This window comes from Pungitius pungitius, chromosome 9 (genome assembly GCF_949316345.1).
Source record: "Pungitius pungitius chromosome 9, fPunPun2.1, whole genome shotgun sequence".
Taxonomy (NCBI): domain Eukaryota; kingdom Metazoa; phylum Chordata; class Actinopteri; order Perciformes; family Gasterosteidae; genus Pungitius; species Pungitius pungitius.
In genome coordinates, this window is record NC_084908.1 from 9,993,040 (window position 1) to 10,020,932 (window position 27,893).

Sequence of the window (27,893 nt, forward strand, 5' to 3'; positions counted from 1 at the left end):
AACTATTGGTGTTAATGTGGATGTAAAATTTGGATAAGTCCATTGAAGCTAAATAAATAATCATTTGTTCATACTTTAATGATTGACCTAAAAAGGCGGAATGGAAATGTTTAACTAAAACAGCACCCCTAAAGATTGTAGTTCAGTACCTCTATTTTCTACTTTGGAAGGACTGTGTTTAAGTAATTAACTACCTCAGTGGGAAGCCCAACCAATACGTGAGATAGAAAAGAGTGAGAAAAAAAACAGTGGCACGTCATTACACTACAAAAAATACATAATCCAATACATTTTTGCAACTCCCTTACTACGCCCTCAGGGCTAACATCGACGTTGCGCTACCCCAACAATATAAACTACATTTCCCATGCTTACCCTCAGCCTTTAGACATGCGCAGCACGCCCTGCCGACGTCGCAGAGAGAGAAGCCAATAGGAGACGCCTCAACGTAGAGTAACACGTCATTTTAGTGAAGCGCAAGGGCCGCCTGTTAGCGAGTGATCCCCTCATCTTCGCAATTTTGTCCCCTGCATCCGCCTGCTTTCATCTTAAAGTGCCATAAATTATTTTGAACACAACGGACCACTTTGCCCGTGTCTAGCCTCGAGGCCAACCTGAAATAAAAGGTAAGGACTCGAGCTAACTTTGCTCGACAGCAGGCCGGTTCCATTCAAAAGGGACAGGAAGCGGCTTAATGCTACATTCCGTTAGCTAGCACGCAACTAATCGTTGGTTTTTAGGGGTTTGAGTGACGGCAACGTAGAATAATTTGGCAACGACGATTAACGCTAACGTGCACCGTTATAGACTCACCGTCAACACTGTTTTTTGTGTTTTTTTTAATGCCTTTCACTGCCTTTTAAGTGTCTTAACCTTCACCGGTGTGTCCATCAGGAATGATACGTGGCCTGCGTTATCTAACGTAAAGCTGAACCGTTGTAAAAGATGGAAAAAAGCAGTGTTTCTTTCCACAGTTTAAAGATTCCATTGTAGCTTGTAGCAAAAGGGGTGAAACATCAAATAACTTTACGGATACTGCCAATAAAATCAACCCCACGCCCCCTTCATCACACACGGGCAGAGAGGCTCAGAACCACCGTGGATGTGGTTCATTAAGTCACAAAGTTTATACTTGCATTCATCTTCTAAAAGCAATGTTTTTAAGTTGCTTGGTTGGTCCAAATCTCAAAGAAAATTTCAAGGAGGACATACAACATGGTTTTAATGATTCATCAATAATAAATAATGGAAGGATTGTTAGACGTTATATTACAATAATTATTAAGAGGCACAAATAATGCATTTTTTTTAAATATAGCTTTTGTTCTTTCTGTTATTGTAATTATTGTTTTTACTGTTGCTGCCCAAATAACTTTATAAACTCTTGATTTTAAAGGTACTGTATTATTATTTAGTTATTACTTATTTCAGGGTAAAACTATTAGTGTGAATGTGGGTGTCAAATTTGGATTAGTCTATTGAAGCAAAATAAATAATTTGTTCTCAACAATAATTTATTCATATCTTAATGTTTGACCTGCAAAGGGTCAATGGAAATGTTCAACTAAAACGGCATCCCTCAAGTAGTTATTACATATTTTACACAGTTGTCTGACAAATCGCATTGTAATCTTATGCTTGGCTGACAACAAAATATTGTTAGTTCTAATTTAGTCTTTTTTTTTTACCCTGCTGAAATACTATTGTGTCGCCCCGGAAACATGCGGTCCCTTTGATAACGGTGGGAAAAAATGCTACAAAGGTGTGACGCCTCCCTAACATACGCCAATAAAGGTGTTGCCTAAAATAGTCTTTGGAATCCTCTATACAAAAACACGCTTTTCAGGATTTGTAGTGACGCCTTTGTGCGTCATGGTTTTTAGCATCTGCGTATTTCAGTGTGGGAGGGAAAAGAGCGTCTGAATAAAGACTGGCTCGCTGCCGCCAGCGGAGAGTAGAAACTTGCCGTTGTCACAGGGACTACATCCAGTTCTTCTGTCGGACCTTTCAAAACTCACTGTGATCTGTCGTGCTCGTTCTCTGCTGAAGCTCAGCGATGGCGTCCTACCAGGAGTTCATCCAACAGAACGAGGACAGGGACGGGGTGCGATTCAGCTGGAACCTCTGGCCCTCCAGCCGGCTGGAGGCCACCAGGCTCGTGGTCCCAGTCTCCTGTCTCTTCACACCTCTCAAGGAGAGGCCCGACCTTCCACCAGTCCAGTACGAACCGGTTCTATGCAGTCGGGCCAACTGTAAGGCAGTGCTGAACCCCCTATGGTGAGTCCAATAGGAAATGATGCCCCTGCTCACAGATATACATTGCTTTTTGTTTGTTTTAATGACAAGTTATCAAACGCAAGAATTTGAGAATTCAGACTTTTTTTATTTCAACATATGGAATCTTTTTGCCATCTTTTTTTACGGAAGATCTGTGTTTAACCATCTCAGATGGGCATATGTAGCCCACTATCAGTCATATTCACGTTCTTCCCAAATGGGTGCTCCCCTAACCCGATTCTTTTGCTCACTACTTCACAGTCAAGTTGACTACAGAGCAAAAATATGGGCGTGCAACTTCTGCTTTCAGAGAAACCCCGTAAGTACAGATGTTCATGTAACATCGATGATTTGGACTCGCTGCATTCTTTTATTGAGGTTGTTAATCTGGTATTGTGTCTCTGCAGTTCCCTCCCTCTTATGCAGGCATATCAGAAGTGAACCAGCCAGCGGAACTTATGCCTCAGTTCTCTACCATTGAGTACATAGTACAGGTAAATAACTACATGCATGTCTTAATGAGAAAATAAGGCCTTGAACTCAGCAACTGGGATCCATGTTATTAGTGAAACATATTTGTCAGAATGATGTCGTGTTTTGATGTGTTACAATGATTGAAGGGATGCAGACAGCTTCACCTTTCCAGACAACTTAGGCCTGACTTCTATTTTGGCAAACACATGTGAATTTCGAAATTAATATTATTGTCTCTACTAGTGAAAGTATGACACTGAACTTGTGATTTCAGCAGAATGTAACTTTCCTTCTCTCTCCTATTCACAGCGAGGAACCACGGCCCCTCTGATCTTCCTTTACGTTGTGGATACCTGTTTGGAGGAAGAGGACCTTCAGGCCCTCAAGGAGTCCCTCCAGATGTCGCTCAGCCTGCTGCCCCCCAATGCCCTGGTGGGCCTCATCACATTCGGGCGTATGGTTCAGGTTCACGAGCTCAGCTGTGAGGGGATCGCCAAGAGCTACGTGTTCAGGGGCACCAAAGACCTCTCCTCCAAACAAATCCAGGTTGGTTCGCAGCAAAGAAATGACAATTTTGAAATGACACAAATTTAGAGATTCACAAGTGAAAAGCCAATATTATTAACAGTTTCTTTTTTTTCTTGGTGTGTGTTTCAGGAGATGCTTGGGTTAACAAAACCAGCAGCATCAGCACAACAAGGTCGCCCTCTGGCACCTCAGGATGCCGGCGCTTCCTGCAGGTAAAGAGAAGCATTAATACTTTAACGCTAGCGGCTTCCAAGAGTAATGAACTTCACTCCCAGCTTTTCCTTGTGTGTTCAAGTCTCTGTTTGTCTTGGAATACAGGTTCCTTCAGCCCGTTCACAGAGTTGATATGAATCTGACAGACCTGCTGGGTGAGCTTCAGAGGGACCCGTGGCCAGTTCCTCAGGGCAAACGGCCGCTCCGCTCAACCGGCGTTGCGCTGACAGTTGCTGTCGGCCTGCTGGAGGTATAGTAAACACACATGCAGAAGCCCAGAATAATACTGTACACACAGTGGAACTCAAATAATACGTATGAGTAGCTTACCTGTCCCCTTCTTTTCTGGATACTATTAAGTTGTAATTCTGTAACCTGAACTTTGGCCTTCGAAATAGCATTTTGCCACATGAGCTTTGTCAGGTCAAAGGCCTGTTCCTTGTTTACCTTCTGTCGCTTTCCTTCACCATCATTATCCTCTCCACCCTCCAGCTAATCTAAGTGGTTATATAACTGATGCAACGAAGCGTTCCCCTGCCGTGCTCCCCTTCAGCAGATAGGAGAGATGAGGCTTGATTAGAATACATTTGGTTCTTTCGGTAACTCCAGGTGGACGGATTGTTCAAGAGACATTCGACTTGATGGATGAGCTGTTTTACATCAACAGTAGAACTGCACAAAGTGTTTAGAATCCACCACTTATTTATTTGATTGTTGTCTGTGTATGAGTACACTTTGTCCCTTTTTCTATAAATGAATCCCTGATTGAGTGCTACTTTAAAGCTGATTTCAGTGGCTTTGTGACTACTTCCAAAGGTCAACTTCTCTGACTTTGCCGGACTCCTGGACTACATAGTTAGTTGTGTTAGTGTTGGCTGTGAGGTTGGCTCTCAAAACTGATTCCTTAAAACCAAAAGTCAGACTTGTGATACTCTCTATAAATACATACAGTCAGAGCTAGGGTTTGTAATCTTGAGACGGCACACTAAATATTGGATTTTTGATTTTTAAATTATCCAATCAAAAGAACTCCTCCTAACTGTTTTTAACTGCTAGTAACTCATGACCCTTGACCCTGACACTCCTTATAGAACGCAAACGACAATCATGTCTATTTTTTTATACTTTCAAGCCAGCGCCTTGTTTAAGAGTCTTTATTCCTCTCTTTATCCTCAGGGTACATTCCCCAACACAGGGGCTCGTGTGATGCTGTTCATCGGTGGGCCCCCCACTCAAGGCCCAGGCATGGTGGTGGGAGACGAGCTGAAAACCCCCATTCGTTCCTGGCATGACATCCAGAAAGACAACGCTCGCCATCTGAAGAAAGCCACCAAGGTAGGCAACAGCTTTTCTGGTGTTGTTTTCAACCCCCCCAAAAAGCAACAAGTCAAATGCATTTAGCACTCAACACACTTCATTTATGGTTACTGCCATTAGTTCCTCATGTCATGTTTTTTGTGTCACAGTACTATGAAGCCATGGCCAACCGCTCTGCAGTAAATGGCCATTGTATTGACATCTACGCCTGTGCCCTGGACCAGACGGGACTGCTCGAGATGAAGTGCTTATCTAATCTTACCGGGTACGTCAGCACTGTTTAATTATTTAGGGTGTGGGATTATATTAGTCAAACTGTCAAAGGGATGTGTTAATTATTTTTTTCATTCTTTTTTTTTTTTTACTGTTTTACTACAAAAAATGGGATTTCTAAACAATTGGTTTTAATCTATTCTCAGGGGGCACATTGTTATGGGAGACTCCTTCAACACCTCCCTGTTCAAGCAGACCTTCCAAAGAGTCTTCAGCAAGGACCTCAATGGAGATTTCCGCATGGCCTTTGGTGGTGTCCTGGAAATCAAGGTAAAGAAGTGACTGAGTCATCGGAATCATAATGAATATCATTGTTTGCTTCTTGACAAGAAGGCTTGTGTTTATCGTTTAAACTTAATTATTATTCTTTTTTTAAGAGCACAAAATCGATCTGTACTTGCATACTTATGTTGTGTGTCTGCCTGTCTCTGTAGACATCAAGGGAGGTGAAGGTCTGCGGGTCCATTGGACCGTGTGTTTCACTCAACTCAAAGGGCTCTTGTGTTTCAGAGACTGTAAGTCGCTTCCCGCGAGTCAGATTCCTTCCTTCAAGCATTTGAATTGTTCTCTGAGAGCTTTTGTTTATTGGCACCCAACACAATATGTTCTGTCATCTGTAGGAGATGGGCATTGGTGGTACGAACCAGTGGAAAGTGTGCGGCCTCAACCCCTCCACTACTTTGGGCATTTTTTTTGAAGTGGTGAATCAGGTAAAGAAAATGAAAAAACATAAAACCAGCCTGAACCTTTTGTGATCTCTGATGGGGCTACCGTTAATTACTATTTAAGTCACCCACTAATACCATCAACCAAGTGAATAATTGTAATGTAATTAAGGTTTTGTTTAATTAATTACTTTAAACATTAGCTTCTGTTTGTGATGTTTTCCTTTTGGTAGAAAACATTTTTATCAAGCTTGTTAAAAGCGAGGTGTTTGACAATAGTGATCTTACTGGCTCCTTAATGTTTTGTGTGTGTGTGTGTAGCACAATGCACCAGTCCCTCAAGGCGGCCGAGGGGCGATCCAGTTTGTAACCCAGTACCAGCACTCCAACACACAGAGGAGGATACGGGTCACTACCATCGCAAGGAAGTAAGAAAGCCTCCTCCAATGTCAACCTAGAACATTATTATTCTTATTGCTATTAACAAGCTAAGTTATTTTGCAGTAAAGGCTGTCCACTAAATATCCACATTATGGACCTAGAAGTGTTAGATAGTGATGTACTGGAACATTTCCAAAGCCGTGTGCATACGTCATTCCCACCACACCTACACTAACCCGCACCTCTCCTCCTTCCTTTTCTTCCTGTCCCCGCCTCAGCTGGGCGGATGCACAGTCCCAAATTCAGCACATCGAGTCGTCGTTTGACCAGGAAGCTGCCGCAGTGCTCATGGCTCGCCTTGGAGTCTTCAGAGCCGAGTCGGAGGAGGGACCCGATGTCCTGCGTTGGCTCGACAGGCAGCTCATCCGCCTGGTGAGTGACGCCTACATACCTGCGTTAGTGACGACAACTGTGTATTGTTGGCATTGTTTGGCCTTTTGTGTTTTTAATAATAGTGACCTGGTTGCTTACGTATGATGTGCTGGGTTACGTTAGGGCAATGTACAACATTTGAACAATGTTTTTGTCTCCCACGGTTTCAGTGTCAGAAGTTTGGCCAGTTCAACAAAGACGATCCCACCTCCTTCAAACTGTCGGAGTCTCTGTCGCTCTACCCACAGGTGAACCTGTCCCCACTTGGGAACCTCTCAAATAGAATATATAATAATGACTAATTTTTCCAGATCTAACTCAAATTTGTATTTGAATAACTAACTTTTTCCTCTCCTCCACCTGCAGTTCATGTTCCATCTGCGGCGGTCGCCCTTCCTGCAGGTTTTCAACAACAGCCCCGATGAGTCGTCTTATTACAGGCACCACTTTGTGAGGCAGGACCTGACCCAGTCCCTGATCATGATCCAGCCCATCCTCTACTCCTACTCCTTCCATGGACCACCAGAGGTCAGCCACGCACTCTCCACACGGTTGTTAAGATCAGTAAGCACGCATTGTGTGCCAATGTCTCATAAGTTGTTCCAACGTGTGTTTCTTCGCAGCCTGTCCTCCTGGACAGCAGCAGTATCCTGCCCGATCGAATCCTGCTGATGGACACTTTCTTCCAGTTGGTTATTTACCATGGAGAGGTGAGACGGTTTCATTCATTTAAATCTCTAGCAGGACAACATTTGATTCATTCCAAAAACGTTCATGTTGGTCATTACTGTCTTATTGGAGGATAGGACACATTAGCCGATACACAAAGCATTTCTTAACGCTGTGATTGTTCATGTCGTTTCCAGACCATAGCGCAGTGGCGTAAGGCCGGCTACCAGGAAATGGCTGAGTACGAGAACTTCAAACAGCTGCTGCTTGCGCCACTGGATGATGCCCAGGAGATCCTGCAGACACGCTTCCCCATGCCGCGCTACATTGACACAGAGCACGGAGGCTCGCAGGCTCGCTTCCTGCTCTCGAAGGTCAACCCATCACAGACGCACAACAATCTCTACGCCTGGGGACAGGTACTATAAGCCACAACTTACTACATGCGGAATGATTGCTTTTAGAGGTCAATGACACTTCAGGCAGACTCTGTAAAGACGTTAGTGGATTTTCACTCGATGCAGCGTCCGTGGGCTGAAATGAATTGCAGTGTTCTACAGTGCTTTCATAGCATATCAGTACAAAACAACAATTCATGAGTTTTTAGAAATCTGTCATTTTATGTTTCCTTCCAAATAAATACCACCAAAATTGTCCGTACCCCTCAGGGGAAAAGGGAACTGCCCTAAAAATACAGGTCTTGGATTTGCTAACCTCTAAATAAAATAAATGATGGGAGATTTAAAGCTGATTGAATAGCATGAATCTCTTATTTCCCACGTTAAGAACCCAACCCCGCTGTTCATAAACGCTGTGATTACATCCACCAGCTGTCCAACAATGAGGTTATCAAGAGAACCAGGCCCTCCATAAGTGATTAGTGATTAACCAGTTGCACTACTAAAACTGATCGTGGGATCAGAGTAATGATTTTTGTCTAATTTTCTTCTTGTGCATCTGTAGGAGACTGGTGCCCCAATTCTCACAGATGACGTCAGCTTGCAGGTCTTCATGGACCACTTGAAGAAACTGGCAGTTTCTAGCTCTGCGTAGACGTCTGTGGAACCACAAAGTGATCAGACGTTCATGAAATCGGGATCCATTAACATTTGCTTTCCCTGTTTGTTTGGGTTTGACAAACAAACTAACAAACAGAGAGTCGCCTCTATTGTCTTGCTAGAATGTGTCGTTCATGGAGCAAAGTATGACCTTTATGCTACAAAATGAACTGAAAAAAGGTGGGAAACACATTCCTAATGTGAAAAAGTCCATGTAAGCAATATCAAATCCATTTTTTCTTATAATATTTGATATTACATGTAACATGGTGAATTATTAGACCAATCATTTCTCGTTTTATTTTTGTTTGTCCTGTCCTATAAATGTATGTCTCCTGCATCAGAATGGGTTAAAGTTGCTGTTTAAATAGAATGCTCGTATTTGTTTGCTTTGTCTATAGCTATATATGATATACTTATAACTTTCTCATTAATAAATTATGATAGTACTTTCTAATTCTGAAGAAATGTTCACAGGGCTTGTCGGTCGTCACACTGATGACCTGTTAATCAGTCTATTTGATATATATAGATTGAGAATCCTACATGGATTATACCTGTGTTTTCCAAGACAATTCCCCTTGAATAATAGGATTAATGTTCTGAGGAATCAACACAACCGACTCAGCTTTCAATGATGAACATTAAGATTGATGTCTAACTTTATAAGCCACCGTATATTTTAGTCATCATCCCCATCTGGTATTTTGCATCCAATGATTGCCCAAGTGTCTTTGCAACCAAACTTCTATATACTGTTAAGTCTCAATTAAAGGGACAGTTGTTTGATTTAGATCCTGTCTGGAGTCCTATTGCCATCCATATAAAGACCTCTTGGCAGGAAACAAACTTTGTCTGTGTGGTCTGTCCTTGCACCGGCACGTCGAGATATAGAAACTCGTGCACTGTGTTTTCACATGGAAGTCCCAGAGGTAACCAGAAATGCTCAGTTCACCAGCAGGCATCTGTTCTGTGGCGCGCAGCAGACGGAGAGGCCTTAAACTCACCCTCGCACACCCTAGACATGCAGGTGCCACGGCACTCCGTGCGGATTGCGAGTGACATTCTCCCTCAACAATTGTCTTTTTTTTCCCCGTTTGTTGCTACTGTACATAATGCTTCCATGGCATGCAATCCCAATCATAAAACTACTCACACACCATCTACTGTCACTAAGCTGATTTCACAGCACCCAGACAGTATGATTTCGAGGATCAGTGAACGGCAGATTATCAAGACTAATCCTGGGGGGCTCTTTAGAGGAAAATTCTACTCTTAGCAGCTTTAAGTAGAATTTGTCACTGAAGTACAAATTGAAGTCAAGTCTATCAAGAGCTTGGGCCTTACACTGGTGAACTTTGAAGCCACATTGGCTTCTAGAGGAAGGTGTTCAAGGCCAAAAAAAGGATGCTATTCAACGGTTCTTAATCCGTTTTGACGTCAATGCCAATGGCTCCTTTTAGGTTTGTGCATTTTTCAGTCGAGTTTAGTGCAGCTGTGTGAGATGTGATACCATACATGGATATGGAATTATCTCATAAAAGAAAGCAATCATGCTTTTTAATCTGTGTGTCAAACTGTTGAGGGTGCGGCTGCACGTGTTCTATGACGTTCTGAGGAGCAAAAGAAATTGTCATTTCTGTCACTTATTTTCTTATGTCCATGTGATTCCCCGGCTTAGGCAAAGCTTTAAGGAAATGTGTTGTCTTATCTTCTCAAATCCTAATGGATCAGGTCTAGTCCAGCAGCCAGAGAAATGTATTTTGTTTCCTTCTCAAATAACTTATGTAATATTTCTACATATAATATGCGATAGCAATAATCCAACATGGCTGAAGTCAGATGACGTGGATACCATACATAAAATACTTAAGTTCCTTTACTATTTAAATTAAATTAGCTAAAAAGAAGTCTGAATGTGTATTAATATTGTGTACAAAAAACATTCCAAGAAATCTCACAGCCCTAGATGTATCCTAATCAGGAAATAACACATCCTTTTGAATAGTAGTAGTAATAGTAATCTTTATAATGATGATTTCATCATTACATTTAATTTAGAGAAAAAGAACCATGAGAACTAACTTTAAAGAGAACAAATCATAGCATACTAATGAATACATTGCAATATTTACATATTTACTGTATTATTAACTTTATTTAAGTTTTCTTCATTTGCAGAGTAAAAATAAAACTACGCAAACACTCCTGAATATGATTGCATGTAGTTTTGGTCGGCGCCGAAGACTCCAGCCTCCTAAACTCTATAAATCTGAAGGAGGCAGGAACGGGGTCCAGATAGAGCCATGATCAATGGAAACCTGTGAGGTGAGAAAGCACACAAACTCCATGGAAGAAACAAAGTTAGTGAAGCGCAATAACGTGCAAAAAATTGGAATATCAATGGTGTTAGAGGCGTCCACAGCCAGGCAGGAGTCAGCAATCCATGGCGAGCAGCGAGGCAAGAAAGCACAAAACACTCTAGGGAAGAAGATTAATTAGTGATGTGCATTAATGAAACGTGGATCATTGTAGAAGGAGAGAGTGAGAGTGAGAGAGGAGTCCCCCGGCAGCCGAGGCCTCTAGCACCTTAACTAAGGGCTGGTCCAGGCTAACCTGAGCTTAAATGATTCTGAACCCTCAGATTGTTCCACAAAAGTGAACAGTTCAGTTTCAGTCCATTACAGCTAGATTCAAATTGGTTAATTTAGAGCCTGGTGCTCAACAATGAAATGATCAGGATCATTGATGAGCTAAATGTAAAGAATGGAGTAATTTGTATTATGTCATAAAAAGTCGGATGCGTGGTTTCTGTGCCTCTTCTGGCATGTGGCAAGTGAACTCCTAAAGGCTTTGTGTGGATACGCCGAATGTAATTTCATTCCCACACACTCTGCAGAAAATGACTTTAAGAGCAGAGATTAACGCCACAAATTCTCACCGGCCTCGTCAAAGTCATCAGTCGTGTTTACCGAGGATTCTGACTTGTGCTGCTGATATTCAATAAGACTTTGGCAACTGTTGGCAAGAAAAGAGTTGGGTGTTTTCAGGACACAAGGCACTGGTTGAAGCTGTGCGTTGTGTCGATGGTCGGGATGCTCCACACAGACGTGGTGACGCGATGACTCACCCGGCAGTATTCCAGTGGCTCTTCTCCTGGAACCTTTTCAACGGGTCTTGAACGTGTTAACCTTCACGTTCAAGACCACTTGGAGGCTTTAACACCAGTGGTATTTGGTTTATTTGCACAGCAACAACAATTCAACGCAATTCAACGGGCTTCACATAAAAACATTAAAGGGTCCATCCATAAGGCAAAAGAAGGGGACATTTCAAATCAATTAAGAACCTCAATTAAAACAGTCATTGAAACATTTAACAACAAGAATAATAGTTGCCCTGCCGTAAGATAAAAAGATATTGTGGTAAAATGCAGAACGGCAGGAAACTGATCCACATCCTTCAATCTGGTTCAATCGCAGGCAGCCGCAAACATAAAAGTCTTTGAATCAGCTTTGATTCTCAGCAGACATGCAGCATTCTGGGAGATTTTTCCAGATTCAAGGAGCAGGGAAACGCTGCCTCTTCATGTTTGGTTCGGACTCAAACGGTGATGGTTTCTAAAAGATAGCAGCAGATAAGGAATGCATTTTGGCCCTGAACCATCGGGTGCTTTATAAAACCAGCAGCAGGATTTTTTAGTCAATTCGTTCATTGGTCAGGAAGTCAGTGCAAAGACCTCAGAGCTGGAGCGATGTGACCCACTTTTTTTTGGTTTTCGGCCAGCCCGATTCGTGCATTTTCAGAGTCATGTTGAAGAGCGGCTTAGCCTCCGCAGGGCTGGACATTAAGGCGTGCAGCTGAGGTAACAGAGATATCAGGCCTATCTGGCCTCATTCACTCTGAGGTTGTAAATAGGGTTGGCACGTAAGCTTAGGCGGCACTGTTTTTTTTGTGAGTAATACTTACACAGAGGAAGCGCTGGAGTCACGGGAAACGTCTTTGCACTGCCAACACGTGTGTTGTGTGTGCACTCCAGCACGGTCCAGATTAGAACGTGTTCACCATGCTGCCGATCATCTACTTGTGTGTGGTCACCAGGAGAAGCTCACCATCCTCGCTGTGACTCTATTTTTACACATTTAGTTATACCTCTTAAATGCCTAATAGTTATTATTTGCCTTTAGAGGAAGTGATCTAAATCTCCCCCACTTTGGAGTCAGAATCAGCTTACGCGCATGGGATTTGACTCCAGTTGTTCCCTTGTGTTGCTCTCCACATACTGCACACATTTAATAAATAAACAAAAATAAGATGAGATTTTTAAAAAAGGACAACAGAAAAAGAAAAGCATTTTTAACAAAGATATAAATATATCCAAGTATTTAAATAGAACGTAACTCATCTCTGGTGTCCCCAACTCAATGCTTCCTAACTTTTCTCAGAATGAACCCTTAAACTCCCTTAATTCTCATTTCAGTTCAACTGCAGTTGAATTATTGTGCAGCAGCTGGTGTTAAAACCTCTGCTGCATCTGTTCTTAACATATTGGTTGATAACTTGTGAGCGTGGAGATGCATCCTTAACAGAGAGGAGGGGGGTCGATTCTGCATCATCAGAAAATCTCACAATTGGCAGCCTTAAATCCTTTGACAACGGGGCCTCCTATAGGCGGGGTGTGGTGGTGGTGGTGGTGTGGGGGGAGGGGGGGGGGTAGTGACAAAATAAGGTCTCACAATGGGACAGTGACACGCGGCTGATCTCAATGTTGTTCGGACTGCATCCGTCCACGGAGACGTCCGGTCCTCTGTGGAGCGCCTAACGGGACCCGCGCGCGCGCGCCTTCTCCACTTGACTCGCACCCATGAACTTTTCGGTCCCCCGCGCGCCGCCCCCTTCCCCCTGCGGAGAATGAAGACCACTCGCAAGTGCCGGAGCCTGTGGTCCGTCGGCTTGAACCTCCTCGCCCTCTTCTTCTCAATCACCGCGTTCGCGACGACCTACTGGTGCGTGGGGACGCAGAGGGTCCCGAAGCCCAAGTGCAGCAAGCTGCGGACCCACCAGTGCATCGACTACGGCGTGAACGAGACGGACCCCAACAAGGTGGTCTACAGCTGGGAGACCGGGGACGACCGCTTCCTGTTCCGCCAGTTCCACACCGGCATCTGGCTGTCGTGCGCGGAGAACATCCACGATGAAAGTAAGAGGAGCGCGTGTGTGGATGCGGGGGGGGGGTCTACTTAATTGGTAGCGTTGATGAGGACATTTTGAAAAGCTTTGATGTGCTGTTTCACTGCTGATTGTCAATGATGCAATTGATTTTACTTGAGTTCTACTTTTTATTATTATCTTTATTATTACAGCAGAATAGATGACCATTGTCATCACCATCACGGTTTACTCAACCAGACATAGCATACACAACCAGTGGCCATTCCCATTTTTAAAACACAATCCCTCACATAAACAAAGATAATAATAATAATTTCAGTTAATCAATTTGCCCATTCGCTCCTTTTCTTTGCAACAATGAAGCTCTCAATTCATTTGATTCCCTTTCATGACAATTTTTGGGATCATCGCCTTCCTAATACGCTGACTTGCAGGAATCTGGTGGGATGGTTTTTATCTGGCATGCAATGCAGAGTAAAAAACAGAGAGTCCGAAAGAAGGCCCTCCTACACAGATTCAGATACTCTGGGGCCTTAAGTGGGAGACTGAGCAGCTTTTGGTAGGTGCACAATGTGATTGCTTCACAGCTTCGGCCATACGGAAGAGAAACGTGAATTATACCTAGTAGAGCTTCATTTCTTCACAGGAGGTCAAATGAGGGACCAAGGCAGATTAATCCTCTCTGGTTGATGTGGCTACTTCAAATTCAGTCAATTATAGCTTGGGGATATTGTGCTAATAATGAATATGTTCATGATGCTTAAAACTAAAAATGAACTAAATGAGGAGATTACTTAAGAAGGATCTCATAGCACATGTTCATCTCATCAAGTGTGCGAGGCCAGCTTGAGTTAATAAGGATTATGTAACAGGGGCCTTGATGAGTTTTTCCTCAAAACAGCTGTTGCCATCCTCCTTGTACCTGATTAAAGGGTTCATTTCACAAATCCAGCGACACACTTTGCTCGGTGCTTGAAGGAAGAAGCGGCGCATCTGCCTGGAATGTGTTTAGTTATTTACGTCCCGTTTATTTCGATTGAAACGGGCTGCTATTAGGTCCCCTAAAGCAGTGGCAGGTCCTCAGAACATTACATTACATGTCATTTAGCTGACGCGTTTATCCAAAGCGACTTACAATAAGTTGTAACCCCAATTTTTTTTGTGGTCTGGCGCTCCGTGTCTCCCTCTCTCTCCCCCCCTCTGTCTCTCTCCCCCCCCTCTCTCTCTTTTCTTTTTATTTCTTCTTCAGAATCATATCTGTGTTCTTTTCTCTCATTCAGAATGTCTGTAATTCAATAGAATAGGAGCCGGATGCTAAGCAGACACCACACATATGCCTCTTATTCAACATTCTGTTCATCCATCTTGCAACTTGTGAACTCTGATTCTGTTGTTGCTGTCTGGTCATTGGCCAAGAGGTCTAAGCCGATACAGAAAAACACACAACCTGGACAACCTGGAATACAATGTCTGTCCAGGTGTGTGAATACAATGTATTCAATAGCTCCATAGGACTTGGACTTAGGCCTCTCTCAGTTCGCTACTTGTTTGGCTAAAGATCCCGCCCAGTTCTGACAATACGTTGTCTCTCTGCCGTAGGCGAGATGTGCAGAAGCTTCATCGACTTGGCCCCACCCTCAGAGAAAGGTGAGTGTTGGCTGCTCATCATCAGGAGGTCCAACAATGACAATCCATTTAGTGTGATCTATTTAAATGCTGCTTGACTTGGGTTACAGCGGCTTGTTGTATTCTCACGAACCAACGTGCAACGGCTGGAACAACATCTCGGTCTTTCTGAAAAAAAAAACTGTCATGTTTTTGATGATCAAATGATAGCAACTTCCTCTTCTGCTCAGACAGATGCATCACTTTTTACATCATATTTACACCACTTACATGCGTTTGCTGCGATATTAATGATCTGATTGTCATTGGTTGCTCCTACAACTTCAAATGTATTCATTTTCCAAACAATTGTACCTATTGATCCAGGTGTGATATACAATTCCCACTGATCATTTTATAATGATAATGGAGACACGGAGGATGAATGTGACCAAGTGTGTTAAATACATACGTGTTACATGGCACCATGTTTGGTCCTCTTCTCTGACTTCCCACGTGCCAAATTTAATAAGCAGCTAACTTTCACTTAATATGAAACCACGGAGCCATAAATACAGCCACACACATTTGATGTTTGAGATTTTTGCGCCATGGTTTGAGAAATACTCATTTCCTGTCTCTCTGTCAAATGGTTCAATGGGATCAAAGATGAGAGGAAGACTGCAATGGAGATGAGATTAAGCTTGGCTTGATTCTTTGGAAAGCTAAATAAGATTCGGAGTAGATTTTAGCACTCTGACATCATTTGAAATTCTGCATTGTACAACTTGGACGTGAAACATCAGCCCCAATTTAATGCCGGGTGAACCACTGGGATGTTAAAAGTCCACCTCTCCGACTCTTTTTTTATTCCACATTTATATGATATAAAAAAATCAGTTTAATTAGAGTCTATTTACCAGCAGTATGTTTAAAATGACTTGTCAATCAAACTCCGTACTCAGAGTGACTATGGGCTTGTTGTAACATATTGTAAAAACACCAAGTTATATGTGGATATTAATGAAATGGGCCCCCTCCTGCAGGGATGCTGTGGCTGTCGCTGGTTTCCGAGTTGCTGTACATTGTTCTGCTGGTGGTGGGCTTCAGCCTCATGTGTTTGGACCTGGTCCGCTCTAGCAACGTCATCGACGGACTTAAGCTCAACGCCTTCGCCGCTGTCTTCACCGTGCTCTCTGGTCAGTCGCCTTTCATTTGTTCATCAACCCAGAGGCTGGTGGAAACAGATGGTCCAACCTGCTGAAGAGTTATTTGTGTACATTTCGTATTTGAACCACCCGCCATGCAGCCTCTAACCACCTACATATTGTGTGCGTTACTTAAGGTCTTCTGGGCATGGTGGCTCATGTGATGTACACGCAGGTCTTCCAGGTCACGGTCAGCCTCGGCCCGCCTGATTGGAGGCCCTACAACTGGGACTACGGCTGGTCCTTCTGGTATGACAGTTATAATTTCGCACAATGCTCTATAAATAAGGTCCAGCGATCTCACCCATTCGCAGAGACCAGATGAGGGATTCCGTACTGCCGGCAGCGGCCTCAAATAGTGGAATCTTAGCTGTGCTCTCACTCCTCCGTCACTGTCTAATGAAAACATCCCAAAGCTCTCATGTTATGGCAGGATTAGGCTTTGGTGTCCAAAGCCCCAATACAGGCGTGATTGGAATTGCATAAAGAGATGACATTTCACTCCCTTACAATATGCACACCACAGGATGCTGACAATTTGCTTTGGGGGCTAAACAATTCTCGACCTTTTGTGGGCTTTAACCAGAACTCATGAAAAATACATAAGACGATGATAGTCCGATCTCCCATGTGGGCCGGTATGGCTTGAGGGGAGCACGAGGATTTAAAGTGGTTCACACAAATCTCTGCAAAACAAAAATAGCGAGGGAAGGAAATGTCCAAACGCATCCTGAATTCTGTCCTTAGAGAGGACTCAGCGCTTTTCACCCCATGCAGAATTTCAAAGTGGATTCATCCCTTTTTTTGGTCTGTTTTCAGCATGGCCTGGGCCTCCTTCACCTGCTGCATGGGCGCATCGGTCACCACACTCAACTCCTACACGAAGACCGTCATCGAGTTCAGGCACAAACGCAAGACCTTCGAACAAAGCATACGCGAGGAGCGCGCACGAGAGGCTTTCGGACATTTCCGGGAATGTTCATTGCACTCTATCTCCAAATCTGTGGAGGTTTACTCCAGCCAGACCCCGAAGAGTGGCAGGAAAACTCCCATACCAGCTGACTCTCTGGATCTGAGTGACATTGCAGCATCTTTGGGGGAGGAGCAGTGCTGAGCGGGGCGAGGGGGGGGGGGGGGGGGGGGGGGGGGGAGTGTGGCTTCGCCTGCAGGGTGGCAGCTTGATGGATGGTTGTTGTCCGTATGTGGTCGGCATTCAATTTAGGGATAAACAGCTGATTGGATTTCAGGAAGCATCGTCATCTCCTGTTTTACTGCCTTAATTTTGGGTCAAACAGATTCAACTGGGAAAAGTGGACATGAGCTAATCTCCCGGTTTGTGTAACCCAGCACAATGTAGAATTAAAAGAAAACGCCATGTGTCCCGGTAGAAATAGAGCGAGGGCCTCTCAGACGCTAATAGCCTTATTGAAGTCATTGTGAGGAGCTTTTCACCCGTTATGAAACATCAATAACCTCTGTATCACTTTACATGACTAAACAAGACCATCGGCAAGTAGACTGGCTTTTTTGAAGTAGTTCTTCTCAATCTTAAATTGGGTCCACCGTGACAGATTGTGTGTGGAATCAGATGAAATAATAATGGTTCATCAGAAGCTGGGAGTCGACACCTCGCTGCTGGACCCCCCACTCCCCCCCCGCTGGAGGAAAGGGAGACCCATTGGAACCGGGACCGAGAGGGGCAGACGGTCTGACCCCTGCTGCAGGGAAGTAAGTCTGTGAGGGGACTGTGGTGCTCAGAGACGCCGCAAGAATTGAAAAAATGAAAGTTCCTTTTTCAGTCAATCAATAAATCAATGCAGACAGTGGTTACTGGTTCTCATTTTTTTTTTGCAAAAATGATGTGCCTACATATATAAATTGTTAGCACGTTGTGGTGTGTAAGTGTGCATTGTATTTGTACACAGAGCGACGGGAAAATCATTTTTCTGTTACTGTTGTATTCTATATTATGCCTGATTAAGTACTTACTTATACCATAGACCTTTGCAGTATTTTTAATTTCTTTTCAGGACAGCATGTAATTACATTAATGTAATTACATTAAATGTTTCCGCTTTACAGTAAAATACATACTCAGTAATGTGGGAATGTGTTTTCATTGTCCTAAGACTAATATACTGGAAAAATAATATCCAATATAAAACCCAAAACCCAATAGCTACTCTGTGGCATTGTATTCCTAATCCCTACAGAGGGCACTGTTGTTATAGCAGACTGTACAAAATGCCTTCCACTGGATGTTAACTGGGAACTGTTTTCTTGCTTGTGGATACTGGATTATTTAGGCACAGTTCTCCTTCAGTGTGAAAAAGTTGCATTCTTTATTTTCACTTGGCTCGAAATGACAGTTTTTTGTGTTTTCTTCGTGGGGGCTCATTGCTATGTAATCAACATTGATATATGAATTGTGTTGTCAGCAGAAACTCCATAATCTTCAATAAATTGTGGTGTAATAATTGTGTGAATGCTTTGCTCGCTTCGGGGCTGCAGCTTTCTATTGTTTGCTGTAGTTTTTATTCATTCTCACTGAAACTGCAGTTTTTTTTTGGCCCTTTGTAATAGTCAACTACATGTTGATAAATTACTTTGCAGTACTTTTTTTCATTAACCTGGCTAAACCATCTTAGCCCTCATATTTTATGCCAGCACGACAAAAGGACATTGACAAGTGCCTTTTGGACTTTCTTTTAAACTACATTTCCCAGAGAATATAAAACAGTTGGTGTTGATGATACAGAATTAAAATCAGGCACATTATTAGGCCCAGTGTATATTTGTTTTAATACATACAGTATTTATCTTAAAGGCTTGTGTTCGGTCACTAAAACATATTAAAACAAAAATAGAGCATAAATAAGTGGACCTGCACTCGTTTCTAGCCCTGCTACATTAGAAATGTCAGCCCTTTGTTCTTGGGCATTTACAGCAGTTTGGAGAAATCTTACTGTCTGATGCTAACGTATCTATGGGTGACAACTAAAATCACAAATTGAAAAGTGTAATTCCAGTCAGCTGTGGTTCTTTTCAGTTGTCACCTCCCCCCACACAATTAGATGAAGTCAGTCGGCCTTGGTCAGTAACCGTCATCATACTCGTTCTGGGCCTGTTGCCGGGCCAACATGGCCTGTATGAGAGCACTCGAGCCTGCTGGCGCTGAGTTCTGTGGGGGAGCTGGCACCCACTGAGGCCTCTCCTCTTCCTCCGCTCTCTGTCTGGCCTGCATGACTTGCATCATGACACTTGAAGCGGAGGACGGCGGCTCCTCCGCTCTTTGCCCGGCTTGCGTATCCCGTGTGACCTTGCTGGACGTGCTGGACGTGCCGATTGGGGTGTCAGGAAAACCCACGCTGAAGTATTCATCCCTCTGCCTGGCCTGCGCGGCCACCGCGAAGGCTCTTGAGAACGGCCGCTGCGTGTCTGCGTCCTGGTCCTCGGCTCGCTGGCGGGCCAACATGGCCTGAGTGAGCGCGCTGGAGGAGGAGATGTCGGAGGGGACGGGCACTCCACCAGCGCTGCCAGTCTTTTCTTCCTGTTCAAGCTGCTGGCGAGCGAGTAGCGCCTGAACCATGGCATTTGAGTTGGAATGGCCGGTAGAGGAGTGGTCATCCCGACGCTGTTTGGAGTGCTAAGGACAGGAGAAAATAAATGCAGCGATGTTGATAACTAATCTCAGGTTTAGTTTCCATGAAATCATATTCAAATCAAACCTTTTTCTGATTCTTCTGTTTGGATTTATCGGGTTGGGATTTTTGGAGGTTCTGAAGCTTATCTAACAAGAAGGACTTGTCTTTCCCCTCCTGAGTGTAGAGAGAGAAAGAGAGAGAGAGAGAATGATTTAAAATACAGCCATGGGTTAAGCAGAAATACACAAAACAACATTCAAAGGATAGTTTGAAAAATACACTCACATTAACTATCCGTTGTTTCAGTAGACGAATAAGTTGCTTGCGGCCCTGAGTGACTTGCCAGAAGATGTATATAATGACACTGAATAGGAAAACATGATAACATACATGACACAAATATGGTTAATTGTACATGAATACACACACATATATATATACATGCATATGTTGAATTTATTTATATAGATCTCAACCACATTTCATCTGCACCAACACAATCTGTGTTACACACTTACACAATGATGAGTGAGATAAAAAAGTAGAAGATTTCACTTCTGATGACATTTTGGTAGATCCAGACGGCCCATTGAGAACCGGGGATCTTCTCCAAATCCTCCATCCACACTCCTACCACACTGAAGGTGTTGTTGAGTCCTCGAAAAGGGCCGCACTGCTCCGAGGGACTCAGGCTACAAGGAGTGGGCAAAACAAGACAAGGGTTGTTCTGGTGGGATTTGTGCACAGGTCAAATTTAAGTTCATAATATTCCAAGTAGGTCATGTCCTTGTACCTCCAGGCAGTGTATGCAACCATGGACAGGGCTCCCACAAAGAAAGGGAAGAAGAGGAGGGCCATGAAGATGGTTTGCATCTGAGCTGCTCTCCCCGACCGTCGGGGAGGCTGGCAGTTCTGGATCAAGCTGACCTGGGGAGCACACACACACACACACACACACACACACACACACACACACACACACACACACACACACACACACACACACACACACACACACACACACACACACATTATTAAAGCTTTGAACATCAAATCTGTTTCACTCCCTAATAAAGAACTTGACAATCTCCTAAGAGGTTTGAAAAGCATTGCTTCAAAGGTCACTCGTGCATCTTAAGGAAACATTAACAACACCAGCTCTTACCTGCCTCAAGTTAGCATTCAAACAGAATTAATTTACTCTGGGAATGATTGCCTTTTCAGGGCATAAAAAAACCAAAAGGTTTACTCTTTCAGTTTGATGAAAGGATTTAATTTAATAATTGAAGCAGGGGAACAAAGAGTGTAACATGAGCCCAAAACCTTCTACGGAGCAGCTCAGGCAGCAATGGCATAGTATCGTATGACCGTTTGTCATCGTGGCAGCTCAGCTTTAGAGCAACAACTCCTCTGAATGTATGGACCTGCATTTACCTTCTTTAAGTAAAACAAAATGAAAAACTTGAGGATTTGGATGGCAGGCAGCAGAGGAGAGAAGTAGATTCCAATCCTAAGAGGAGATAAAAGCGTAAAGTTACTTTTAAAATTCAAATTTGAACTGAGAGCGAAAAAGAAAACACAAATCCTGATTCTAATTGCATTGAGGTGTCTGCAGATGTTACCATGCCAGAGTCTGTGCGTAGATGATTTCAAGGACATTTCTGGCCACGTCAAACTCTGGAACTCCCAGACGAGGAAGTAATCTAGTCCCAATCACACTGTTACAAATAAATTAGGATTTGGTATAGGTTAAAATACGGAAAAGAATACTGAAAACAGTAAACTGAAAATGTAGAACTCACTTGCTAAGAAACTCTCCGAAGAAGGATCCCAACATCAGAAAAAGGAAATCAACAATGACCAGACGGTACAAAGCCTGTCCCACAATGGACTCCCAACACTGTGGAGAACACAACCGCTTCGTAAATGACTCACTATGTTCTGACAAAACTAATAACTGTGTGTTGAAAGATGGCAAGAAAGAGTTGACCCCTTTCAAACCTACTGAAAACCGCTTTGCCACCACGTTCATCCAGTAATAACACAAGACTGCCAGAATGGACATCTTGAGAAGCACGTTTCTTTGGGAAGGAAGGAAAAAAAGGATTATGGGCGTTTAAAGGTATAGATTTACTTTAAGGAAACGATGCCTTTTGCTTTCATGCTCAGAATTAAATGAGAAGATCTATGTATCGCTATGTGACTCTACAGTAAATACAAAGCAGGAACCCTCAGTGGGTTAGCTTAGCTTAGCATAAAGACTAGAAACAGAGGAACATAGATGTTTCCTTTTGAATTGACAGATCTGTGAATCCTCCCATCTGGTTCTTGGTAATACAGCAAATACATGCATTTTGCAACATGTCTAAACTTCACATTCCTTGATGCCATAAAAGAATGTGTCTCTGCTTTCTAACCTGACTACCAGAGCGTAGATCTGTCTGCGCTGGCTGGAGTAGTGTTCAAACTTGTTGAAGAGTGAGTAGAAGAGTGGGACCACCAGGTTGATTAGAGACACCACAAAGGGAACCAGGAGAGTCTTTGCATCCTGAAGCAGAGACCAGTTGGCGGCATCTGTTGCCTGCTATAAAGATACAAGATATATGTCACCTTTAGATAACCCTTATCTGCCAGTCAAATACTTGACTCATTGCGGAAAAAAAAATCTCATGACGCACGCTCATACAGATCTTGGGACCAAATACTTTGCAAGGCCATTTAGTATTATCATACGCAGTGTATCTGAGGCCAATAAAGGCATCTGCAACTGTGCACTTCTATAGATGTTAACACTGGTTTTAGTTCAATCATTTTCCAAGCGGAGAAAAAAGAAAACCTTTTATCAAATGAAAACAATGATTCCAATTTAACAAGAGGTGTAATTCTTCGATCTTTACCTTCTGTTCGTATTGGCAGAGATAATAGATGCTAGCTCCACACCCAACAGCCAAGCCGGTGGAGAGGAGCCATGAACCCAAATAAATCCCAAAGTGCTTCAGCTGTTCCGAGAGGGTCAGCAGCTCCCTCTGGGCCTTCTCTGATAAGGACTCCTGAAGAGACGGCGAGAGGATGATCGGGGATGTGGAAAACAATGAGGCTTCGTGATTTGGTTTTAAACAGGATTTAACATCTGACAGAGCAAAGTGTCAGAAGTTTTTTTGAAAGTTAATTGCGTTATTTTCATTTGTGGGAATAGCCGACTTGCATCATGGAAATGCAAATCTTATAGTAGCCAATACGAAACAGTGGAAAGGTAGTGCACAATCACCAACATTCATTCAAAAGTGCTTGTTTCAGATAGATCCCTTGATACAGAGGTGTGTTGAGTGAGGAGAAGGGGGTTAGCAACAGTGTGATGGTCACCTTGAGTTGGACGCGTAGGTTGTTCTTGCGCTGTCTCACTGCTCTCTCGTTGGTAATACTGAAGTCCCAGCTGCATAGAAGCTGCCATGCACCGTTTGATGTTGGGTCTGCCAGGACGTAGTTTTTCATGAATGAGCTGCCCATGCTGCAAGATGGAAAATGGGCAACATACATTTCTTTGCATTCAAAGGGCTTCCAACCTGTTTGACAATTCAGGGGGGTAAAGGCAAAGGGAATGTGCAATAGACCTAAAATACTGTAAACTACATTTTTGTGAACTAACTTGAAGATAAGTGCAATTCCACACAGAACCATGTAGACGGAAATGGTGAAGAAATAGGCCAACTGCATGTTGTAATCCCCAAGGCCATGCAGGGTTTCATTGCTGTAGCCACCGTAGTACATGACAGTGTAGTGGAAGTAACCCTGGAGAAACCAAGACACATTTACTATGCGTTGGAAAAAACATGGGCACTACTTTTAGTCTACAATTTATTCTTTGGTCATGAACCACTTTTAAATGTAAATCAAACTCATTTAATTTACAGTTGATATAAATTGCATAAAGAAAACAAATGATGTGAAGGGACCATTAGGGACCATTGGGATAGCTTTGCATTAGCAAGTCTCCACTTACAGCTCCAGTTAGTATCTCCAGTCCGCTGAAGCTCACATTGGCAGGAATGTTGGGGGAAGCGTCGTAAACAAGCAGCGGGATGGTGATGAAGCCAAAGTTGACCAGGAATGAGAAGATGTTGAACATGAGCAGCCACTTGAGGAACACGAAATAGATGACGACACTGGTGCCGAATTTGCCACCGATCTCTTTCATGACGCCTTGCCAAAGCTGCAGGGTCTGCCTGGCTGAACTCAGACTGTAGCCAAACCTGCGGAAAGACTGAAAGAACACCTTGTGACTTTTCCTCACAACCCCTTTTCCCCCCTTAAATCTTCTTTGCCAACTTCCTTGTCTTTTTTTATGTGATTAGCCTCTATTAATAATTATCTAGAAGGACTTTTCTGTACAAATCAAAGTCAACTGATCTAAATGAACGCCACATTTACTTTTAATTACCAGAGGACTGTGCCTGGTTAAGCTTGGTGTTGCAGGGTGTTGTTTACTTACCAGTGACACATTCTCAGAGCAATCTGCAAAACATGGAAACTGGCGAGATCGCTTCGAAGACTTCAACGCCAGCACTTGACTCCTGCGGAATGAAGTCAAAACAATATCTGTGAGATAATTACAGAAGAACCATTAAAGTATCTTAATCTCGTAATCTCCTGATGAAATTGATCTATTGAAGTGTGACATAATGCCTCCCAAAAAGTTTCTGTCATTTTTATTGTTTCTAGTGAAATCTACTTTGAAACAAGAGAGCAGTGAGTATATGTGTGTTTTTGTGCACACATATTGATCTTTTCATCCAGTGATCTCTATTAAAACACTGCCCTTATTTTATGGTTCACTGCAGGGTGTAATGGTTAACCACAAGGAAGCTTATAAACGTCAGGACCCACCTGATATGTTTCTTCTCCTCAAAGGTCATTGGAAGATCCCGAATGGCTCGAATTTGGTCTCGTGTTGACAAAGCAATGAGCTCCTTTACTAGGTTCTGTTCCTCTGTCAAACACAGGAAGACAAGATAAGACCTTCCTGTGATCTTTACACAGAACTTACATGTCACTCTTCCCATAGTAATTCGCCGCGTAGTGGCCACACGCTCTCACCATTCTCCATCTCGTTCCTGATGGCATCCGCTGTGAAGGCTTCGTTGGCAGGGTCCCCGCTAGGAAACATGCTCATTCTTCTCATTGTTAGTCCCCTCCATCTCATCGTCAAGTTACCTGGATGAACGAAGGGAGTGGAGATAAATGTGGAGTACTGAGAGCCGGTGAGAGTTTGGGAACTAACAGTGAACTCACGAGGCAAATGGGGAATACAAGAACAAGGTGACGTCGAGGTTGGCTTTTTAAATGTAACAATCGCAGCTACTCGCACGTGTAAACATGCCACAGCTTGGCATTGATTTACTTTCCCGTTGATGCTTGCCAGGTATAATGTTGTTCACCACTTTGTTAAAATGCCACCATTTGCTAATTATAATTAAACATATAGTACAATTCCAGCAGACAGGAATGTAATGTGAGTTATTTTAAATGTGTCTAATGTACTTCAGATCAAGACAACATTTTCCTCATTGCCCTTTTTCCCCCCTTACATTTTCTTTGCCAACTTCCTTGTCTTTTATTTGATGTGATTAGCCTCTATTAATAATTCTCTAGAAGGATAAAGTCAACTGATCTAAATGAACATTTCTTTTCAATTATTTTTTGTAATGCACTTAAAGTGGAGTTTATTTGTAACTGACTGTGACTGTGGTAACACAAGGGGGATTGAGTCTATATGGCCCTCTAATGAAAGTTTGGCAGTGTATTGCTAGAAAAAAAAATGTCTACACCAACCAGGGCTGAAAGGTCAGAGATTGTCTCTTAACACATGAACATGTGTGTTTTTGGCGTTACCACAACAACAGAACTCACAACAACTGTGAAAACCTATTGTGTATAAAGTAAGATTGGTTCAACCGTTACCTGACATTGCAGAAGAAAGGCGCACAGGAGGTGATCGATCATACAGAGAGTCTGGGGGGAACCTATTGTGATCTTCATAAAAAAAGAAGATATACAATCAAAGTATCAACAGAAGTGTCACTTAGTAACACATAAACTCAGAGAGACAAACGGCTGGGAGCTTTTTTTCCCTGCGACCCAGTGCTCAGGTATCAGGACTAATGTTGTTTCCTTAGTTCCACCTGGTCACTTACCGGTGTCACGCTGCCACGCAGCACTCTCTGGGTGAGATGAGGTGACGCCCATGGGGAAGCTTTCTCCCGCCCTGCGGCTCTCCTCATGCCAGCCCCCCAGTGGCACTGTCCCCACAGAGCCATCAGCGCTGGTTTGACCGGGCGAGTAGAGTCCGTCTGCCCTCTCAACCCTGGCATAGGGGTTAGCTTGCAGGCTTTTACTACGAGACATAAAAGACACACGGAACAAAGCACGTATAGCTACGTGAGAGGTGAATCGTTGTGGCGGTACAGTAAAGGGTCCAATCAGTTCAGGGGAGGAACTGGAATTTCAAGATCGTAAACGTGATTAAGTGTTATAAATGTGTCAAAGGTAAAGTTGCAGGGGATTTCTTTTGTCTTGTTGGTCATTTAAAGGATATAATACCCTTCAAAGACGTGCAGGATTTAGTTTCCACACTAGAAAAAGAATGAGCTAATATTGTGTCTCTCAAGTTCACTGTAATGGCTTTTTGGACACTTTTTATAAGACCTTCAAATTTTTCCTCCAAATGGTAAAAAAATGAAAGGAATCCCTTCTATAGCCGGGGAGGATAAGTACCAGCCGGCTGCTGCTTGAGGACATCCTGTTCATTCCGACACAGGACATACAAGCTATTTGATAACAAGTACGCACAGCACTCACTCAAACGCACTTTGATGAATTAACGATTCAGTGATGAACATTCAAGGACACATTGATGTTTTATTATCACAAACCTTCTATCAATTTCCAGAGTTTCGCTGTCATGGTAGGCAGGGTTGAATAATCCTCCAGTTCCGTAACTTGTCATGAGATCTGTCAAAAGGTTCCTTTCTCACTTCTTTGGAGGCAGCGGCGATCCTTCAGCTCACCGTGTGGCAGTCACTCTGTTTATTTGGTCCAGGTTCAGGAATACACAACAAAGTACTTTTTAAAGTTTTTGTTTTAATATTAAGTTCTTTGAGAAAGATAAAACTACATGCCTTTATCGCACGAGATATTGAGGCTTCAGTTTTCTGCCAAGTCAATTTGAATATAGCCCAAACAAGTAGTGTCACATGTTGAGGCAGAGTGCCTGCCCTTTGCTCATAGTGACAGCTACATTGTCGGGTGGAAAAGCGTGTGTAATTTAATCTTTTGCAGCCATTCTCCTCCGTTCATCATTAATTCATACACTAGGCTTGGTTTCCATCCCATGCAGTATTCTACAGTTCTCACGCACTGGAGTCACTGGTGGATGGCAGAATAGGAAAATCTCAATAACAATGAACAGATAATTGCAGTTTGACACATCAACAATGGACGTTCAAATTCAAATATTTAAAAAAGCTGTGTATGAGCTGATATATTTACTGTTCTGTGCAGATGATGGTTGTTATTGACAAACTACATTCTATTCGGTTCTGTTCTCAAACCCTTACCTGGTAATGGTGTGATGGTGGGAGGTAGCAACAATAAGAAAGTACTGTGGCTTCTCTTCTTGTTTGTAGTGCAAGCCAGAGGGTTAAACTGAGAGTCTGCGAAACACCGTCCATGAGAAACTACAAAGCACTGTGTGGCTACCAGGAAATGTGGGCAGAGCTCATAAAGGTAAAAGTCCACTGCCTCTGGATAAGCCATGCAAACTCCATGTGGACATCGTGTGTTGTGACAAAATAACCAAACCCCTGAGGTTGAACTTTAATAGGCATCCAGGATTTAAAATGGGTATCCAAGAGTCCATGTTCTATCTGCTATGGCTTTGCCTGTCTCAATTATTTAAGTTTTCTTAGAGATAGAAAGAGA

The 27,893-nt window shown here is 43.1% G+C and overlaps 3 protein-coding genes across 4 annotated transcripts; 2 read left to right on the forward strand and 1 right to left on the reverse strand.

Annotated features, from left to right (window-relative positions):
• The first annotated feature begins 426 nt into the window (after window positions 1-426).
• On the forward strand, window positions 427-9,130 carry sec23b (SEC23 homolog B, coat complex II component). Its single transcript, XM_037472316.2, has 19 exons — window positions 427-626; window positions 2,050-2,277; window positions 2,539-2,596; window positions 2,685-2,771; window positions 3,061-3,297; window positions 3,409-3,491; window positions 3,598-3,742; window positions 4,669-4,827; window positions 4,959-5,074; window positions 5,229-5,352; window positions 5,517-5,597; window positions 5,703-5,792; window positions 6,069-6,175; window positions 6,407-6,560; window positions 6,731-6,808; window positions 6,927-7,088; window positions 7,184-7,270; window positions 7,427-7,648; window positions 8,193-9,130. Exons 2-19 carry the CDS (start codon window positions 2,057-2,059, stop codon window positions 8,280-8,282), a joined length of 2,301 nt encoding a protein of 766 aa, XP_037328213.1. The 5' UTR covers window positions 427-626; window positions 2,050-2,056; the 3' UTR covers window positions 8,283-9,130.
• Window positions 9,131-13,030: 3,900 nt separating this feature from the next.
• Window positions 13,031-17,386, forward strand: LOC119218344 (germ cell-specific gene 1-like protein). Its single transcript, XM_037472710.2, has 5 exons — window positions 13,031-13,487; window positions 15,059-15,106; window positions 16,111-16,263; window positions 16,410-16,521; window positions 17,092-17,386. The coding sequence occupies exons 1-5, from the start codon at window positions 13,199-13,201 to the stop codon at window positions 17,384-17,386; spliced, it is 897 nt and encodes a 298-aa protein (XP_037328607.1). The 5' UTR covers window positions 13,031-13,198.
• Window positions 17,387-18,094: 708 nt separating this feature from the next.
• On the reverse strand, window positions 18,095-27,718 carry tmc5 (transmembrane channel like 5). Of its 2 annotated transcripts, none has more exons than XM_062564638.1 (21): window positions 27,530-27,718; window positions 26,846-26,995; window positions 26,108-26,307; window positions 25,875-25,946; window positions 25,011-25,127; window positions 24,801-24,903; window positions 24,406-24,487; window positions 23,917-24,177; window positions 23,563-23,705; window positions 23,280-23,424; window positions 22,814-22,966; window positions 22,334-22,500; window positions 21,922-21,997; window positions 21,719-21,816; window positions 21,539-21,634; window positions 21,351-21,426; window positions 20,710-20,843; window positions 20,435-20,608; window positions 20,202-20,280; window positions 20,001-20,090; window positions 18,095-19,918 (listed from the first exon to the last, which is right to left on the reverse strand). In XM_062564638.1, exons 2-21 carry the CDS (start codon window positions 26,917-26,919, stop codon window positions 19,367-19,369), a joined length of 2,892 nt encoding a protein of 963 aa, XP_062420622.1. In that variant the 5' UTR covers window positions 26,920-26,995; window positions 27,530-27,718; the 3' UTR covers window positions 18,095-19,366. The 2 variants fall into 2 exon arrangements, with proteins under 2 accessions (XP_062420622.1, XP_062420621.1); XM_062564637.1 differs by having other exon boundaries at window positions 26,846-27,008; window positions 27,529-27,717.
• Window positions 27,719-27,893: the final 175 nt, after the last annotated feature.